This window comes from Perognathus longimembris, chromosome 3 (genome assembly GCF_023159225.1).
Source record: "Perognathus longimembris pacificus isolate PPM17 chromosome 3, ASM2315922v1, whole genome shotgun sequence".
NCBI lineage: Eukaryota > Metazoa > Chordata > Mammalia > Rodentia > Heteromyidae > Perognathus > Perognathus longimembris.
In genome coordinates, this window is record NC_063163.1 from 57,032,270 (window position 1) to 57,052,529 (window position 20,260).

The window sequence follows — 20,260 nt, forward strand, 5'->3', positions numbered from 1 at the left end:
CCTGAGCTCATGCACTTGCTCAGAAGATGCAAAATACATTGGAACACATGGAGTCTACACTGGAACTCCAAAGCCCAGGCAGGTTTCTTAGAGCGGCTGCAGTGTGAGACTGCTTTGCATTTGCAGAATTCTACTTCAAATGATCATCTATAGAGAATTCCTAGGAATTTTCTTGTAGTAGCTATCTGCAGTATCATTCAAAATGGAGAACAAGGTCAGTTTTTGCTGGATATTTAAAAATTTTGTTTTTTATTTTGTTGACATTGTGGAAGGAGAGAAACAAATCTTTCTAGGGTTGAAAATCTGCCCTTGCCATTGTCTGGAATCACAGAGTTTTCTTTGGGAAACAGAGCCCCCCCACATCTGGGCTGTGTTGGGGCTGTGTGCGCTCTCTGGAGCTGAGGCATGGAGGAGATTATCTATTCTATCCATCACCAGAGGACAGCTGATTAGGACCACATGGCGTGAGCTTAGACAAGAGTAATCTAACTCTTAACCATTTTTTTCTTTACAGCTACGTGAGAATTTTGATGGAAGGCAGTCATGGTATCCTCAAGCCCTGCCATTTCACATTTCCCTTCTAAAAACAATTTGCCTTTAAATCCCAGGACCTTGACTTATAGCATGGAGACAATTACATGTGATTGGGAAGGAAGCCATTTGTGTTGGTGGAGTTGTTGGCAGCTGACACATTGAATCTTTTTTTCCTTGACCTTTGCCCCAGACCTTGGGTTCATCACATTCTTAGGAATGCCAACCTTAGTACTTGATAGTACTGTCAAATATTCAGGTCATTCTTCTGAGAATAATCCTGGTTGATCCTCAGGCTACATATTAGGAAAAGTTTAGCACGTCCACTCTTTAGTGCTGTATTGTTAAGTCTTGTTAGCCACAACATAATTGTGCATCACAAAGCATTTAGCAGAGCTACATAAACACTCAAGCATAATGAGAAAGGGCATAGTTTGGAATGAGGCACTTGGACAATCTGAGCCTTGGTAAAGTTGATGATTATGGCAGAATTAAGAAACTCAAGATGGCTATGAAGCCTAGAGGCAATAAAATTGACTGTATATCAACCTCCCCACTCCCCCACCCCCACCCCCAGTAATCAAGGAATGTGAAAAATGGAGATCAGAACTTTCTGGTTTTAATGATTAAAAAAGAAAATCTCTCGGCAGACAGTCAAAAATGAACTATACAACTTGTGGATAGAGGTGGGAGGGAAAAACTGGGAGAAAGTGAAGGAAGGAGTGATAATGTCCCCCCAAAATGTACTTATTACCTGACTTACGAAATGTCAACCCCTCTGTATATCACCTTTATAATAACAATTAAAACACTTAATAATAAAAAATGAAAAAAAATTCTTGGCTGGGTACTAGTAATTCATGTCTGTAATCCTACCTACTCAGGAGGCTGCCATCTGAGGATGGCAGTTTGAAGCTAGCTGGGGCTGAAAAGTCTATAAGACTCTTATTTCTGATTACACCAAAAAGTCTGACAGTGGAGCTGTGGCTCAAGTGGTAGAGTGCTAGCTTTGAGCAAAAATGCCAGTACCCAGGCCCTGAATTCAAACGCATGCACACACACACACACACACACACACACACACACACACAAACACTCTCAGGCACACACACATCTCTTCAAATAGTCTTTTACGAAAAATGTGTGGAAGTAGCTATAGTTGAGAGAACATAACCGAGGCAGGCTTCAGCTTGGTCTCCTCTGAGACTCTGTTTTGATCCCTGCTAGGTCTTCAACTTTGGGCAAACTGCTTTTAAGAAAAATGGAACATTCTCATAGGCCTTGTTCTCTGCAGGGTACACCCTAAGATCCTTGAATGTGTTAATAGATTTTATCCACACAACCCTGTACAAAAGCACCATCCTTTTTTTGTTGTTGTTTTTAATATTTGTGTCAGTGTATTTTTAAAAAGTTTCTTTAGTTTAGTTTCAGGTTCACAGCCAAATTGAGAGGAAGGTAGAGAGCTGCCTCCTACTCACCACACACAGCTTCCCCTATTGTCAAAGTCTCCCATAGAATGGTATGCTTGCCATAGCTGTCAACCTATGTGAAGACATCACAATCATCCAAAGTTCACAGTTTGTCCTAGGGCTTCATCTTGGTGTTGTGTACTGAAGGAATTGTAGACAAATTCATCATGCCATGTGTCCATCCTTATGCTGTGTGTCACACGCCATATACTCACCACTCTAAAACTCTGTTCTCCACCTCTTCCTCCCTCTCCCCAATCCTAATCCCAGGGGACCATCAGACTTTCTACCATTTCCATCGTTTTGCCTTTTCCACAACTCATATAGTTTTCATCTGGCTTCTTTCATTCAGCAATCAGCATTCAAGTTTCCCCTATGTCTTAAAATTTTCTTCCTCCCTCCCTCCCTCCCCTTCCCTCTTCCCTCCCTCCCCCCTCCCACCCTCCCTCCCCTCCCCTCCCCTCCCTCTCTTCCTTCCTTTTTCTCTCTTTCTCCTCTTTTCTTCTTTTTTTTTTGGGGGGGGGTATATTGGGGCTTGAACTTACAGCCTAGACACTGTCCTTCAGCTTTTTCACTCAAGACTGGGGTTTTACCAGTTGAGCTATACTTCCACTTCTGGATCGTTTTGATAGTTTATTGGAGATAAAGTCTCAGACTTCTGGCTTCAAACTGAGATCCTGAGATCTCAGCCTCCTGAACAGCTATAATTACAGGTTTAAGTTGCCAACTCCCAGCCAATCATTTCCCTTCTACAGTAAATAACATCCTATTGGATGGCCCACACTTTTTTTTATCCATTCACCTACTTAAGGATATCTTGGTTGCTTCCAATCCTTGGCAATTAGGAATAAAGCTGCTGTATATATCTATGCACAGGGGTTTGTGTGAACCTGACTGGTGGATTTGTCTGGTAAGAGTATGCTTAGTTTTATATGCAATTGCTAAGTTGGTTTTCAGAGCACCTATACAAATCTGTCTTCCCACCAGCAATGATGAGCGCTCCTCTCATTATGTCCTCACTAGTATTTGGTAGTGTCATTGCTCTGGATTTGGCATCCAGTCATATCTAATTGTGTGTCCGCCTGCATTTCTCCAACATGATATGAAGTATCTCTTTTATCACATACTTAGTTGCCATTCATATGTCTTTTCTCAAGAAATGTTTGGTAAGGTTTAGGGCCCATATAAAAAATAAGATTGTTTTCCTACTATTGAGATGTAAGAGTTCATTGGGCATTTTGGATCACATGTCTTCTTCTTCAAATATGTTTTCCCAGACTGGCCTGTGTTTTTATTCTCTTGATAATTGTCTTTCTGTATAATAGTGTTCATTTTAATCAAGTCCAGCTCTTAATCCTTCCTTTCATGGATTGTACCTTTGGTGTTATTGTGTTTAATAACCACCTCTCACAGGTCGAGTCCATACATACATACACACACACACACACACACACACATATATCACATATGGGATGTGGCTTGGTATATGGCTCAGTGGTAGAGCACCACTCTTGCATGTGCAATGTCCTCCAGCCTTTAAAAAAAAATAGGACTTTTTGTGATATAGAGGTCACTATGCAAATTCTTCTTCTTCTCTCCATTAATGGAATGAGGAAAGTTTAATACCTGAAGTTGTTAGTAGACACTTGACTTTCAAGGAGCTTACACTTTGATAGTCTGAATGAACTTGGTTATATTTAACTATATTGCAGTGGCACTAAGGGAAGAGAGCAGTAAGAGTGGCTATACCATCTGGGATCCATTCTGCCTTTCTCCATCCCTCTCCTTAGATCTTCTGTACCGAATTACTCATTTTCTGGGTCTTAAGTTAAACATTACCCATTCTGGAAATCCAACCCTTGGCCAAAGGGCTTTTCATGATCCCTTCCTTCCACACAGGCCCTCATGTTCACCAGCTCTGTGAAACCAGGACTAAATCTGTTTTGCCTACCATGATAGCCCTAGGACCCAGTCCAGGGTCTAGTACAAGGAAGATGCTTAGTACATGTTTGTTCAATAACAGAAACATAGGATTTTAAGTTTCTACTAGTCTGACCTGGTTGTCTTGAGTTGTGAAGAGTACATTGAGGGTACACTGAGTGAATGAGTCAAATCTGGGGCCCACAGTCACATGCTACACTACTAAATAATGTCCAATAAAATCCCAACACACCATAACCATGAATTAGCAAAATGTAATTTGGCCCAGATAGAGATGTAAAGACCCATATTTGGCTTCAAAGCTTAATAATTAATGTGGTATGACTGGGCTATGGCAGAGACAGCACACCTAGGAGGAACATTAGGCTTTCACAAAGAAATTGCTTCTTTTGTTGGGATATCTTAATAAATATAGAATGTTCAGAATCAAGACAGTGCCAGTTTGATAGCTTCATTAACAGCGCAAGAGAAACATTGTAAACAGGATTTCCAAAGTGAATTATTTAAGCCCTGTAACCTTTATTTTCTTCATCTGTATAAAAGGAACATGCCACATAGCATTGTATTGAATGATGGATTTATGTTGTTTATATTGGCAAGAAATGGAACTGAACTGATCTAAAAAAGTGATGAGAGCAGGTTCCAGTGGCTTACATCTGTAACCTAGCCCTAAGGAGGCTGAGATGTGAGGACTGTGGTTCGAAGGCAGCCCAGGCAGGGAAATCCATGAGACTCTTATCTCCAAGTAATCACAGAAAAAGCCAGAAGTGGTGCTGTGGCTCAAATGGCAGAGTGCTAGCCTTGAGAAAAAGGAGCCCAGAAACAGTGCCCAAGCCCAGAGTTTAAGCCCCAGGACTGGCAAAAAAAAAAAGGTAATGGGAGAAAATCAGAGATATGAATGTGATTGTCTCCTTCAAAGTTTTGTTATGTGAAAATGATTAGAAGCTTTATCTTTGTAATCGAGCTGGCACAACAACCATCTTTAAAAAAAAAAATGTCAAGACAGGAGGACTTCCAAGCCAGGCACTGGTAGCTCACATCTGTAATTCTGAAGGCTGAGATCCGAGGAATATGGTTTTAAGCCATCTTGGGCAGATAAATCTGAGGTACTCTTATCTCTCCAGTTAGCCAGCAAAAACTGGAACTAGAGGTGTGGCTAAAGAGGTAGAGTGCAAGCCTTGAACAAAAAAAGCCAAAGGAGAGCTTGAGACCCTCAGTTCAAGCCCTAGTACCAGACAAAAACAAAAACAAAAGAACAACAACAACGAAAAACTATCCAAAAGTCAAAAGAGTTACCCAGAAATGGAGGTATTTAAGTCTAGGATAGGTGTTTGATTGGTGGGACTGAATTCAATGGTGCTTCAGGCCTTTTCCACTATTGTGACTTATTATTGTGCACAGTATATGTCACTATCATTTACCAGTATCTGGTTCAGAGTCATTTCACAACAACCCAATGAGATAAACTATCAGTCTTTTTACAGAAAAGTTTCAGAAATTCAATACTTTCTCAATTGCATACTTTCTCAATTACCAAACCAGGCTTTGGGCCCAGGTCTGATTGCCTGTGAAGCTCCTGGCCTTTCCAATATATCCTTTCCTTGGCTTCCATTCCAATGTTCCTGGATTTTTGTGGGCAGAGCAAGGTTGCAAACTGGAAGTGTGCAGGCCAGACTCAAGCCATATGGGCAGGCGCAGCACTATTGGCTGCCAATGCATCACAATTGAAAGAGCTAAACATCTGATTTCCTACTTATTTTAAAAACTGGGAACTCAAGCCACATTGGCCCATATTCCCACTTGGCAGGACTGGCTACAGTGAGCAGGAGCTGCCCTTTTAGACATGGCTGCCACAGGCTAAACTACCACCAGTCAGTCCTTCTGTCTCCTATTTAGTTCTACTCATCAGCCTTTCTTGCCTGCTCCTAGAGATCCCTCAGTATGCTGTGTCTAGTGTGAACATTGCGTGTGTGTGTGCCAGTACTGGGGCTGGAATTCAGGGCATGGGTGTTGTCCTTTAGCACTTTTGCTCAAAGCTGGTGTTCTATTACTTGAGCCACAGTTCCACTTCTTGCCTTTTGTCTTTTTGGTAGGTAGTTGGAGATAAGAGCCTCATTCATTTCCTGACCTGGACTGGCCCTGATCTGCAATCCTCATTTCTTAGTCTCTTGGGCAGCTAGAATTATAGATATGAGCTACAGATACTCAGCCAGATCTTCTATAGTTTTTCCAAAATGTCTTCTACTTCTCACAGTGTAAAAGTTGCACTTTTTTGTGATATATAGTTCTAAGCACTGTTTTCTTTTTTTGATGCTGTGAAAAGTGGAATTAGTCTCACAATTTCTCATAGTATTTACTGTAAGTATGAGCATATAGAATTTATTTTTGTATGTTTATCTTATCTCCTGAAATCTTGTTGGACTCGTGTTAGTTCTAATAGTTTTATAGTGGATTCTGTAGGATTTTCTTGATGGAAGATCATGTCATCTGTTTAGTAGATGCGTGATTTTGATCTTTCCAATCTTTCTTTCTTTCTTTCTTTCTTTCTCTCTCACTTTCTCTCTTTCTCTCTTTCTTTCTCTCTTTCTCTCTCTTTCTCTCTTTCTCTCTTTCTTTCTTTCTTTCTTTCCTAACTACCCTTGTGGACCCTTTAATATTGTTAAATAGAAACAATGTGAAATGAACCCTGATGTCTTGCCCTGACCTTAGGGGAAAACATCCAATGTTTTACCATTAAATCTGATGTTAGCTGTGAGTTGTATTTTTTCTTTTTCAGAAATGCTGTTTATTAGGTTGAGAATGTTCCATTTGATTCCTAGAAATGCTTGAGTATATTTATCATGAAAGGAGTTAGATTTTGTCAAATACGTTTTTCTGTTTCATGATAATCATGCTTTGGTTTTTATTCTATTGATCTATTAATTTGATTAATAGATTTGATTAATTGGTCTATTTAGTTTATTGATCTATTGGTTAATGTTTAGACATTAAGGCAGCCTTGCATTACTGAAATAAATCCAGAGGAGGTCATTCTATATAAAAATGTCATCTATATGCTAGATTTAGTATGGTGTTATTTTGTTAAGGTTTTGCTGTTTGTAATTCATAAGAGTTAGGGTTCTATTTGATTTTGGAATGTCTTCAGTCTGAGGACTGTACTGGCCTCACAGATGAATGAGTTCAAAAGTTCTCCTTGCTCCAATCTTTCTGAGAATGTGATGAATTGGTATTCCATATTTTGGTAGAATTCACTTTCCATCTGAACCTTGGTTTTTTCTTGTGAGTAGTTTTGTTTTGTTGTTAAGTTACTAATTCAATCTCGTTATAGGTTGACTTGGATTGTCTGTTTTTTTCTCAGTTGCAGTAGCTTGCATGTTGTCAGATTTGATCATTTGGTCTGTTATCTAATTTATTAACTGTGGCTTACTAGTTTTCTCTGCTGTTACTGCATTCTAGTTCATTGGTTTCCACTCTAGCATTATCTCTCCTTTTTTCTTGCTTTAAATTTAATTTGCTGCTCTTTACTCAGTGTCTTACATTTGAAGATAGGATTTGTTAATTTGCTTCTTTCTCCTTTTCTATTATAGATATTTGTAGATATAAAAATTCCCTCAGTGATGTTTTAGCTTTATCCCCAAATGTTTTAGTGTGTTGTGGTTAATTTTCATTCATCTCAAAATATGTTCTAATTTTCCTTTTGATTTCTTCTTTGATTCATTCACTGGTTATTTAGGAATATAGTGCTTAATTTGTACTTTTGTTGAGATTTTCCCCCCAATTTTTTCTGTTATTGCCTTCAAATTTTATTTTACTATAGTCAAACAATATATATTTTTCATTATTTCTATTTGTTTAAATGTTTTGGGGTTTTATGGCCTATCATTTCTCTACCTTTAAATTTTTTTCCATTTACACTTGAAAAAAATACACATCTTTGCTGTGGTGAGCCAAGTGTTCTATAGAGGCCTGTTAGGCAGAATTAATTAATAGTATTATTCAAGGAACCAACATTTTGATTTTTTTAAAAAATCTGTCCAGTTCTGTTCATTATTTAAAGTGGGATACAGAAATCTTGGTATTTTATAGTTTAAGTGTTTACTTTGCCTTTAAATTCTGTCAGTTCTTAATTTATGTGTTCAAATGTGTCCTATTGTTTGGTACTTATGTGTTTATAATTGTTATATCTTTCTAATAGATTGGCCATCTTATTATTATTAAATGTCCATCCTTATCTTTACTGACATTTCCTGTTTTAAAGTCTGTTTCATCTGTTGTTAGTAGGGCCATCCCGGCTTTCTTGTGATTGTCCTGAAGCTGTTTTGAATTGTCAAAGCCTTTGGTGGACAGTGTGAGTCAATCACTGAAGAATTTGCTTCTTTTCATTTTCTGCTCATATTGTGATCCTAGGAAATTGGGTGTACTTCAAAATATGAAGACTCTTACAATGTGAAAACTTCCATGTCTAGATAAGAGTTGTCTTCAGGGGATTTGTTGATGACTTTTTATCCTCTCCATTTCTTCCTCCATCAATAGAAATCATATCCTCCTTTAAAAGAGAATGAAACGTGAGAGAAAGGAAATCAGAAAGAGGTTCATTTTAAAAAGAAAAATCTTAAAAACGTATATGTGTTAGGGAACAGGTGTTTATTTACATATATTATTATTATTATTATTATTATTATTATTATTATTATTGCCACTCCTGGGACTTGAACTCAGAGCCTGGGCCCTGTCCCTGAGCTTTTTGGCTTTTTCTGAGTAGTTTATTTGGAGATAAGAGTCTCACAGACTTGCCTGCTCAGGCTGGCTTCCAACCTCAATCCTCAAATCTCAGCCTCCCTAAGTAGCTAGGATTACAGAAGTTAGCCACCAAGCGCCCAGCAAAGTATTTACTCTTGGAACTCCATTTCCAGTCAAAAGAGCTTCCTAAATTTGGTGATTCTTCCCTTGCTTTGAGTCCAAACCAACTTCTAAGTCATGCTAGTCAGAAATGAAGAATAAGAATGAATGGTAGGCCGAGGCCCTTATGGCTATGTGCTATAACGTGCCAGCATGATTACAGATTTCTAAAGGAAAAAGAAAAAAAAACACGTATTAAAAATAGACATAATTCCATCTGAGCAAGGGTCTCTGTTTGATCTTTCCCTGTGACAAGCCCACTTATCCTGGAGGAAAAGTGATAAAGCAGATAATCCCAGCGGGTAAGAAAACCTCATATTCTCTGCCAGTTTCCTGCCAGTGCTTTGAGCTCTGAGTTCAGAGAGGTGAAGGCAGCATGACCTTTGCCTAGCCGTGTGCTGTCCTGAATCCCTGGAGACAGTACGTCTGAGCTACCAGTATGCTGATAGTCTTTTGGAGCAGCTCTTCTTCAACCTTTCAACCACCAGGCAGTTTGGTTTCAGGAAACCCCATTCCACTGCTGGTGGGTTAGAAGTCATTTTTAATTTTGTGACAAAGATGAATATGTCCTAGGGGAGTAGTAAGTAGTTTTACTGGTGATATTAATGGAGCCATGACTTCTCCTGAATCTATAGTCCTACAAAACAATGTTTGTATTACATCAGGCAAGTTCTTCCTTAGCCCTTTCTTAAGGCAAATTGCAAAGGAAACATTCTATTAATAAGCCCAGATTATATTATATTGGGGTGTGTGTGTACAGAGAGAGACAGACAGAGATAGAGGCAGAGAGATCTATAGCAAGAAGCTCACTTGCAAACAGTGGATTATGTCACAATTAGTTGTCATACAAATGATGTGTTTTGAATTGTTTGAATAGACACAAATCACTGAAGTTATGGCATCTCTGAACATAATTGCAGTGGGCCCTGGCATGACAAAAGAAATTGACTTTCAGAGGCCAGTAGCTGTAGTAGAAGTGTAGTAAGTGTTTGGGAGACCCAAAGAGACAAAGGAAGAAGAAAGTCAGAGGCATATTGAATTCATCTCTTCTATTTGCATTTGGAGTTGGCATTTCATTAGCCTAGAAATGACTTCACTGGTGTTTACTATTTCCTGGAGAAACTTTTTATACCAGTGTCTTTTGTTGAAAATGGCTGTTTAGGGAGACAGTAAATTAAATATGAAGAATGTACAGTTTTGTTAAATGAATTAAACCATTTCCTGGTGTTTGTGTTTTACCTTGGGACTCACAAAGGAGACAAAAATATAGACCCACAGGAGGAAGGAAAGGAATGACCAAATCCCAGTGGTCTCTAGCTGAATGTCTAGCTCAGCAACTTTATTTAGAGGAAGAACTTAATGCTGATAAGGAATGCTTGTCACCATATAATTAACTTTTCCTCTTTGCCTATGTTCTGCATCCATTGCAAATTCCTAAGGAACACATGACTTTATTGTGACAGATAAAGCCTCATTCTCTTATAGAGCACAAAGCTCAAGTAAATCAAATGCAAAATGTATAGTTTTCTCAAGTTAAAATGGATGGTTTTAATAGTCCTAATCTTAAATAATTATGAAATGATGCATGGTCATTTTAGAAAAATCTGATAAATACGGTAGAAGACAGATAAGAAGACAACCCATGAAATTACCACCCAAAAATAATCATAGTGAACATTTTAATTTACTTCTAGTCATTCTTTTTTCCTGTGCCACACTGAAATCAAGGTGTTTTCATTGCTGAGTCTCATCTGAAATCTGTTGAGGAATTCATATTGGTTTCTGAGTACTGCCTTCTATGGTTTTCCCAGAAATCCCTGGCATCCTTGGGTTTACAGATGCCACATCAAACTCTGCCTTTGTCTGCATATGGGCATCTCCTTACCAAGATGCCAGCAGACAGATCAGATTAGGGGTGTACTCTCCTTAGTTGAGGTCATTACACATGTAACAACCCTGTTTCCATGGGAGGCCACATTCAGAAGTACAGGGGGTCAAGACTTCAGCATATCGTGTGTGTGTGTGTGTGTGTGTGTGTGTGTGTGTGTGTATGTGTGTGTGTGTTAGGGGATAGGAGCACAATTCAATCCATAATTGTATAGCCACCATCTGTTCATTTTCCACGTGGCATTTAGTGCAAGAGAGGCCTTCAATTTACCAATCCCGCATGCAGGGCTGTGCCAGGTTTGTTCTTTCAGGTCCAGATGGGGAGAATTCACACAGGATTTCTGGGCCATTACATTTGAGCCAAGGGTGGTGTTGGGGGTTGGAGGAAGAGGGAGGATGTTGAGAATTTTGATTCCTGAAGAGCTACTGGTTCTTGAGGTTAAAGGCAGAGTGACAGGATGATTCTAAAACAAAGTGATACACATTTGGATTTCAATGAAGCTGAATGGGTGCTTCAAACCTTCTTTGCCTCTGAGATAGACAAATGCCTCTTTTTCTTTTCTTTCTTTCTTTCTTTTTTTTTTTTTTTTTTTTGGTGTGCCAGAACTGGGCTTGAACTCAGCGCCTGGGCACTTGACCCTTTTCTGATCTTTTTCTGCACAAGGCCAGAACTCTACCACTTGAGACACAGCTGTGCTCCTGTTTTGTTTTGTTTTCTGCTTAATTGGAAATAAGGATCTCACAGACTTTCCTGCCTGGGTGGTGCTTTGAACTGTGATTCTCAGAACTCAGCCTCCTGAATAGCTAGGATGACAGGCATGGCCCACCTGTGTCTGGCTCATACTTTCAGAAGACATTATTTTGGGAATTATTTAAGGTCTTGACCAGACCTCTCTGCAGGTGCATGAACACACTTTGCTCTTAGTAGGTAACCTGTGCAAGGCAAAGAAACAGAATACAAGCACTTCTCCACACTGCTCCTGACACTCCTCCCTGCTCCTCCCTAGCACATCACACTCATTCATTCTTAGCCTACAGGAAAGTCTAAAAAGCCTTTTCTTCAGGCTTCTCTCATTCAAATGATAATCTACCCTAGCTTGCTACACTAGCTTCACCTCTACACCAAAGGTGTACACCAAAGGTGTTGACTTTGCTCACTTGCACCTGTGCCCTTTGAGTTGTGACAAAGGCTCTGGAGGGTGCTTCCTGGGGGCATTTAGCATAGCTGCAGTAGGAAGTTTATGCAGAATATAGTTTTCTCTCATTGCAAGTCCCCCTTTCCCCCAATTACCTATTAGGGCATCAAGGTAATACAAATGGAAGCCAAGAACTGATTAGGGAAGCTTTTGCTTTTCCGGCCAAATTCAGTGGTGAAGTTTGAGAATGTGCAAGTTAATTTAAATACTTAAGGGGAGGCTACATGACAGCCAGCTAGGCCAGCTACAGCATCTATTTGTTTGTGTTTCAATCACAAAATCCTTCTTTTTCCTCAGATGCAGATAGACCTTTCGTAGAGATGCACAGTGAAATACCTGAACTTATACATATGGCTGAAGGAATGGAACTCATCATTCCCTGCCGGGTTACATCACCTGACATCACTGTTACTCTAAAAAAGGTACATTTGGGTAATGCTACTCTCAGTATGTTCACTGCACATGAGCAGAGTAAAGTGGCTTGTTGTTGTTTTGTGCAAGTTCTGGGGCTTGAACTGGGCATTGTCCCTGAGCTTTGTTGTTCAGGACTGGCACTCTACCATTTGAGTCACAGATCACTTCTAGTGTTGTGGCGCTTAATTGGAGAAGTTTTAATCATTTTGTCCTTTGGAATAATTTCCTAATAATCCTTTCAGCCTAATTTTTGCTCAAGGATGTGATCTATATACTGTCCACCTCTTATAACACAGATAGTCATAGCCATAGTAAATAGACTAAACACTCATTTTCTGGTTTTGCCCTTGTCAGTTAAAAACAAAATCACTTACTTAATGGCAGAGTACTAGATTAGGGTAAGAAACACCTCCAAGGAAATGTGAATATATTGCTTTAGCTGTGCTGAGGAGATCTATCAGCAAGCCTCTCTTTCAGATTCAGCACATACTTGTTTTTCCTTATTTTTAAAGTAGCATAAATTTCCATCCCTGACTTAATATGTTTCTGTGTTTTCACCCTAATTGTTTATGCCATATTAGAAGAAATGATTCTTTGTCCTGCTGAAAACAGAGCATTCCTAAAGTAACAGGTGATTCTCCTCTGTGTACTGAAACATGAAAGGTGTCTTTTTTTCTCCATAAACAAAATGTAATTAATTTCAACTACAACACTGGTAACTCATAGCAGACAGAGGCATGAGTGACTTTTAAACTAGAAATTTCTGCCATAGGATCATAGATCCATATTCAGAACTCCAACAAACAGTATCAGTAAATAAGATGTGGAGAGTATATGTGTGTGTGATGTACTTTGTAAAAAGGAGAAGTTTCCAATTTTCTTCATGCATATTGGGCATTTCTTCTATAATTTGGGGGAAAGTAATCTTTTTCTTCTTCTATCCACTGATGGTAGTAAGTAAGTGGTATGGTATCCAGACTATTTTCAGAAATTGGGCTGACAGCCTAGCGTCTGGAGAATTTGGCTGAGCCAATCTATGGAGCAATGACAGTTCTCTAGAGTTCAGCCCCAGAGGGTTAATACTGTATTATTTAAACATTACCTTCTAGGCTGCTCAGGCTGTAGCTCAGTAGTGGCGCACTTGCCTAACACACACAAAGCCCTGGGTTCGATCCCCAGTACACACACATAAAAAGAGAAGTGAATCATGCATGAGCCCCTTGTGCTCAGGAACACTGGAGAGCTCTTCATTATGAACAGTGTCTGCAGCTTCTAGACACCATCTTCACTGAGCAGCCTGCCTTGTGTGCAGGAAGACTCTCAGAATAACCCCAGCAAGTGCTCCACTTGTATTATGAATCTTGGAGGACCTGGAATGATGGATAGTCCCTTCTTAGTAGCCCAGGCAAAATGTGAAGACATAATTCTGACTTACTAAAATTCTAGATGATGGAGACCCATGAGGATAATCTTTAATTTCAATGGGGAAAATGTAGATTAGATTTTGAAAACTAGGACAGTTAACTATGAAAAGTTTCAGAAGCTCAAAAATTACACGCTCTAAAAGTCTGATGTAACAGTGTCAGATTTGACCATCCAAGCCTATCCTGGTGGAGTACATATTGTTGCCAAGGCTGATCACAAATGACCATAATTTCTACCATTCATCATAATATGAATATATCTTGCTATATGCAAAGGGCTAAAGAACCAATGACAATATTCACTTGAGCTCTTCATTTGGTTCTTTTGTTAATTTCATTTGTATCTTGAAGTCATTGTACAAAGGAGTTGCCATTCAACGAAGTCATATATGAGTACAGTATACTTACATGAGTACATCTCGATCAACATTATCTTTCATCATTCTCCCTCAGCACTCATGAAAAAATGGATTCACCCTAATGACCTATGGGAAAAGTATTGCATGGTCCAATTATGATTTTAAAGCCTTTTTTTTCTTTTCAGTTTCCTTTTGATATTCTGGTCCCAGATGGAGAAAGAATCATTTGGGACAACAAGAAGGGCTTTATAATATCAACAGCAACATACAGAGAAATTGGGCTTCTGAGCTGTGAGACAACCACTGGTGGACGTGTGTACCAAACAAACTATCTCACACATCGGCAAGGTAAGTGTAAGTGATATTCTCCAAGACATGAAAGGAGCCAGGGTATTCTAGGGATCATCTGCCCAATGCAATCCTCATTTGGATCCTCATTGTCTCTTATGTTTGCAGCCAACACCATCACAGACGTCCAAATAAGCCCACCAGGCCCTGTGAGATTACTCAGTGATAACACGCTTGTCCTCAACTGTACAGCCACCACTGCCTTGAACACAAGAGTAGAAATGACCTGGAATTACCCTGGTAAAGTGAGTGACCCACTTTTTAAAAAAACATCTCTCCTGAAAGCCATTTTTTAAGCAAGTAAAATCTCACTGGATTTTTTTTTAAAGATAGAAACAGTGAGAAAATTCAGATTTCTGTGTCATCGTGACTACCTTGATAAGAAAGCTTTGGGTTTGGATCAGGTGTTTTTCCAGCCTGCCATTTCATGGGTGTGATATCCACAGAGACTGTCTTTTGATGTTGGGGGTTTGAAATGAATAGGCTGCTGTTTCTATTGTATGGTGCTGTGTGGAAAAAAGGGGATGGTTTCATCCTTGGAAGTGATGTGTTAGGATTTAGAGATGAGCGAGAAATTTATCACTAAATGCCAGGCAGGACTGTCTTCTGTAACAACAAGTTTGCAGGAGGCCGTCTTTATTCGCACATTCACTGCAGGTCCTGGCAGACAGTCAGGCACCTGATGAGGGCATGTTTGGAGAAGATACAAGCCAGCCACCCATCTTCCATTAATGAACTGTCAAAGGAGCAATTCTGCTCTTCAGAAAAATGAGAAGGCTTACCACTGAGTCAAGGTTTCCTCACTCAAATGGAACATTTGTGCCAACAACACTTATTTTAAAATATATAGATGGGAAAACTATGATAAATTGTTAACAAGACTTTGACCACTCCCATTTCTTGTGTGTTAGGGTGATTTATGTGACCCTTCCCAAGTACAACATTTGTTGTATCATTTAGATAAGCCTGATCACAAAGTTAATTTTTGATTGAACTGTATACAAAAGATGAATGCACCACCCTACTGTTGTTTCTCCATATTTCTTGTCATGGAAATAGAATCTCTTAGTTAACAAAAAGCTTTTATAAGCACTCTGTAGAGACAGTGATAAGCTATTTTCTATGAAATAGTATTGTTTCATTTAACTAAAAAAATGCAGTCACTTGTAGCAGTATTTCTAGAGTTTGATATAAATAATTCAATAAATGTCAAGAGGAGGGACTGTTATTCTGCTACCATTGCTTCTATTAAGAGTATGGATCATACAGGGCTACAAGTTATGCTCATACTTAACATCCCATCTATGTGGGAGGCAGATACAGGAGTATGGCAGTTTAAGGCCAGCCTTGATAAAAGCATAAGGGACCCTACCTGAAATATAGGATCAGTTGTGTTTCAGGGCAGAAACAATACCGGTATTACTCAAAGTTGGGGAGAAAAGAGTTCTCACAGGAGTAAAATTCCTAGTTGAATTGCAGATAGCCTCTTCAATTTGTTATAGACCCATCCTATGAATTTTGATGGTAGTAACTGGCTTCTTTTCTCTGGATACTGCTGAGGAAAATGTTCTAAGCGTGTCTATGCCAACAGGGAAAGCCATTTGGATCAAACTATATTAAGCATGGCAAAGAGCAGAGCTAAGTTCAAGATCCAAAGATCAGTCTGGACCATTTCCAAAGTCTTTTTTTTCTATGGAAAGATTGAGAGGAGGAAATGATGGCATACGAGTTATAAAATGAACAATTAGCAGGGCAATACAACCTCATCTTAAAATAGGCAAGTTCAGGTAGCTGAGCCTCAAGGCCTTCTCTTGGCCTTTTCCTGAGAGAACACCCTCCAAATTGTTCCCTACACTTTTTTATGGCTTTGCTTTGCATGTCCTGGATCCATTTATTAGCATTTCACAGATATTGGCAGAATTGCTCAAATGGTGAATCAATGAAATGAGTATTCTACCTTAAGAGGTGAAGCTAGGCCTCGTCTTCTGATTTCCAAGATTAGCAAAGGAATATACAAGCAAATTTATGAAGAGAAACACTGTCATTAAGTTAAACACTAAAGATACTTATGGCTTATGTTTGTGGTTTCTACAGCTAGGGATTAGACTACTCTTTAGAAAAGTATGTGTGCTAGAAGAAAAACACTACATTCCTACTAAAGTGCTGTGTTCTTAGCTGATACTGCCTGGTGTCTGTGTTGCTTCTGTTTCTTCATTGGTCATAGGGGAACAAACATGCCAATTTCACTAGGTGGTTGTAAAAAATAATTGAGATAATGATGTGAAAGTCCATTTGAAGAAAATAAGTCTAGATAAAGGCTACTCTACTGCCTATTTGAAGCACGTCTAGACAAATACAATTTCCAAACATCTTGCTCTAGGCCTTGCTTTTAGCCTGTGAAAAGCAGCAGTTAGCAAAATAGTGATGTGAGATATCCTAAAATCTCATGATGTTGGGCATGCATAGTTAACTTACATTTTCTGTTTGTTCTGTCCTCTTTGAAGGCAATGGCAAGGGCTTCTATAAGACAACGGCTAGATCAAAGCGATCCCCTTGCCAATGTGTTCTACAGTATTCTTACTATTGAGAAGGTGCAGACGACAGACAAAGGTGTTTATAGGTGCCAAGTGAAGAGTGGGCCATCATTAAAATCTGTGAACATATCTGTGCATGTACATGGTAAGCAATGGTTCAGCAAGGCCAACTTATGTTCTACTTCTAATAAGTGCATGCTTTGGGTTCTGTAAACAAGTAAATGTTCTCATAGCTGATAGTTATTATTCCATTATGAAAGCTTTGACATGGTCCTCTCTTTACCCTCAGCCAAAAAAGCAAATTAAACACTTTTAAGTACTCTTTAAACAGTCTTTTCCTTAGAAGTTTATTATGGTTAATAACTCAGGTAGATTGTAAGATATTTATGAAATTCCTCATTTAGCGTCTTATACAAACAAAACAGAAAATGCTGATCAATTTTACCTTTATTAGTGGGAAAAAAATAATCTCCCTCATACTACCATGAAGTAGAGAAATAAAAATAGGACATGAACCTGGCACCAGTGGCTCAGGCCTTTCATCCTAGGTACTCAGGAGGCTGAGATCTGAGGGTCATGGTTCGAAATCAGCCTGGGCAGGCAAGTTCTGGAAGCTTTTATCTTCAATTAATTATCAAAAAGCCAAAAGAGGACCTGTGGCTCAAGTGGTAGATAGAGTACTAGCCTTGAGGAAAAATAAAGAAGAAAAAAAGAAACTCAAGGACAGTGTGCAGGCCCTGAGTTCAAGCCCTAGTACTAGTATACACAAAATAAGAAAAGGAAATGTTTTATCCATTTACTCAACATTTGGCCTCACTTATAGGTGCCATCTTAATTCAGCTATGTTATTTATTTGTTGATATCACCCTCCATACTAGGGCAATAAGGTTTTATTTCCATAAATCTATCCTTTTTCACTTTGTTCATCATTTCTCCTTTTAAAAAAAGAAAGTGGATTCATTACTATGAGACATCGGAAACGGCAAGTGCATGAAACCATAGCGGGTAAGAAGTCCTACAGACTCGCCATGAAAGTAAGGGCCTTTCCCTCACCGAAAGTTGTATGGTAAGATCATAATCATTTTCATATCAGTTAAAGATGTTTTTGTAAGTAAGCAGAGGCAAGAGTAAATTCCTGAAAAAAATACCATGAGAAGTTGCTCAAGGTAGCAGGAGGGCTTAGGGCTCTGGGGTGTCTGGGTGGTGAGAAGGGTAGAGCAGGGAGGGGGGAGAAGGGAAAGTACTACAGTGAAGCAGGAGCTGGAGGTTTGAGGGCTTGTTTCAGTTTACTCAGTCCCACAGCAAGACTGAATTTCTGTATCTTGAAACCTTCCTATGATGTCAACATTCTCTGAATGGGATGTGTTAAGCAATAACTAGGAAGCATCTAGAATGTGTAACATGCTCCATTAACCCTGAAGAAGTGGGTCCTTGTAATGAGCATGCCGAAAATAATTCTCTTACATCCAGCTGGGTTGAAAGTTCCAGTCTTGTTTTAAAATTAAACAAACATTAATAGAGACAAGACGTATTCATTTGAAGGAGTAGACAAATGGACCTACTTGAACTAATGAAGTTGTTTTTGGCTTGATGGTTGCATATTCAGAAAGCTCTTACCGGTTTTTTTTCCCTTGAAAAAAAAATGCCTGTACAACACCTATATAAAACAATGTAATCGGTTTATAATCTGTAGTTATTTTGTTAAATTACTTTTAAATCTCAATATCTCTGGCTTAAGTCATTACCTTTTAAACAAAGTCTTTGGTATAAAATAGACTAGGAAAAACAATCTTACAATTTACAGAAGTGGTACCATTTTAGAATCTCCTCAAGTAGGACTTAGTTTGGCTGTCAGTATCATGTGAGTGGAGTGTTTGGAGTTTCCTCAAATAATGAACAGGGAGTTAAAAACAAAAAGCCAACTGTGTCTATACCTTCATGCCATCCTTCTTAGAAAAGCAATGGTTTATGATCTTTAATGATATCTGGCTTATGATGATATCTTTAAAGGTTTGATAGTAAATTATTATACCCAGTAGAAAATTTAATAATGATTGAATGACTAAAAGGTACTCGTTAAGTGCCTGAGCATTTTATCTTCAGTACCTAAGTATCAAAGGTCATTGTTTTGCTCATAAGAAATACTTTTAATTCTAAGATATTTATAATCCCAAAATATAGCATAGTCATTCTAACAGCTTTGAAACTGGGGTCCATTGAAACAGGAATTTGCTTTTAGGACTACAGGTCTGATTGTAAACAGACAGCATTTCCAATATCAGGCCTTTATACAAAACACAGTAACCTCCTAACAGATTCAAGAGGCCCATTTAAAGAAAAGCATATTTAAAGGAAGTCATAGGACATTTGAGTTAAAACAACCTTTGGGGAACCTATAGAAAATCTGAGAGCACTGAAACACATACTGGACAGTCACCTTCAACCAAGTGGAGCTGGTGGCAGAGGCAGGCCGAGATTGCAGGCCTCCTGAGACACAAGGCATTGATTCTATATTTAAAGTATTTCAAAATTGTTTTAAGTTTTTACTTTGTTCTGCCTTAGTGGTTCTTCCTCAGGGGTGAGAATAGGGGCCGGGAAATACCTTGATTTCACTATAGTTTTGCTATGAAAGGGACAACTGGTGTGACTATTTATATTACTAATAAAAACTCCACATGAGTCCACAATAGGAACGTCTATTTTTATATATTTTTATCTAGAGAAGTGATCTAGTTGACCTAACTTACAGTGGCTCTTATGCTGCTCCCGGGGCCTCATGGAAAACTCTGGAAGACATCTGGGGAGGAATCAGAGCCGGTTCCTCTGAGTTAATATAATACTTAGATCAGCATCCCTGTAGGTACATTAGGTCACTTGGCTTTCTTCTCCGCCAATAAAAATAAAGCATTATCCAATCTAAAACCCACACCTCCCTTTACTGAACAGTTAGCATCATTTAAAATCACTGTGGATGTTCAAAGGTTCACAACTGGAATCCCAAACTTCAATGTTCAAAATGGCAGTATGATACCAAAGTGAGACCTGCAAAGGGACTTACCGATTGCTTGTGATCTCAGGTTAAAGGATGGCTTTCCTGCAACAGAGAAATCTCCTCGCTACCTGGTTCGAGGCTATTCACTAACTATTAAGGATGTAACCCCGGAGGATGCAGGCGCCTACACACTGTTGCTGAGCCAACAGCAGTCCCATATATTTAAAAACCTCACTGCCAATCTCATCGTAAATGGTAAGTTTACA

At 39.0% G+C, this 20,260-nt stretch overlaps 1 protein-coding gene across 2 annotated transcripts in view; it reads left to right on the top strand.

Annotated features, from left to right (window-relative positions):
- The window catches only part of Flt1 (fms related receptor tyrosine kinase 1), a 172,323-nt gene that overhangs the window by 36,290 nt on the left and 115,773 nt on the right, over positions 1 to 20,260 (top strand). For both annotated transcript variants that reach the window (XM_048341582.1, XM_048341583.1), the window contains exons 4-9: positions 12,221 to 12,345; positions 14,306 to 14,468; positions 14,577 to 14,713; positions 16,973 to 17,147; positions 17,951 to 18,068; positions 20,080 to 20,249. In XM_048341582.1, the coding sequence (XP_048197539.1) occupies positions 12,221 to 12,345; positions 14,306 to 14,468; positions 14,577 to 14,713; positions 16,973 to 17,147; positions 17,951 to 18,068; positions 20,080 to 20,249 (888 nt within the window). The remainder of the gene's footprint in view (positions 1 to 12,220; positions 12,346 to 14,305; positions 14,469 to 14,576; positions 14,714 to 16,972; positions 17,148 to 17,950; positions 18,069 to 20,079; positions 20,250 to 20,260) is intronic.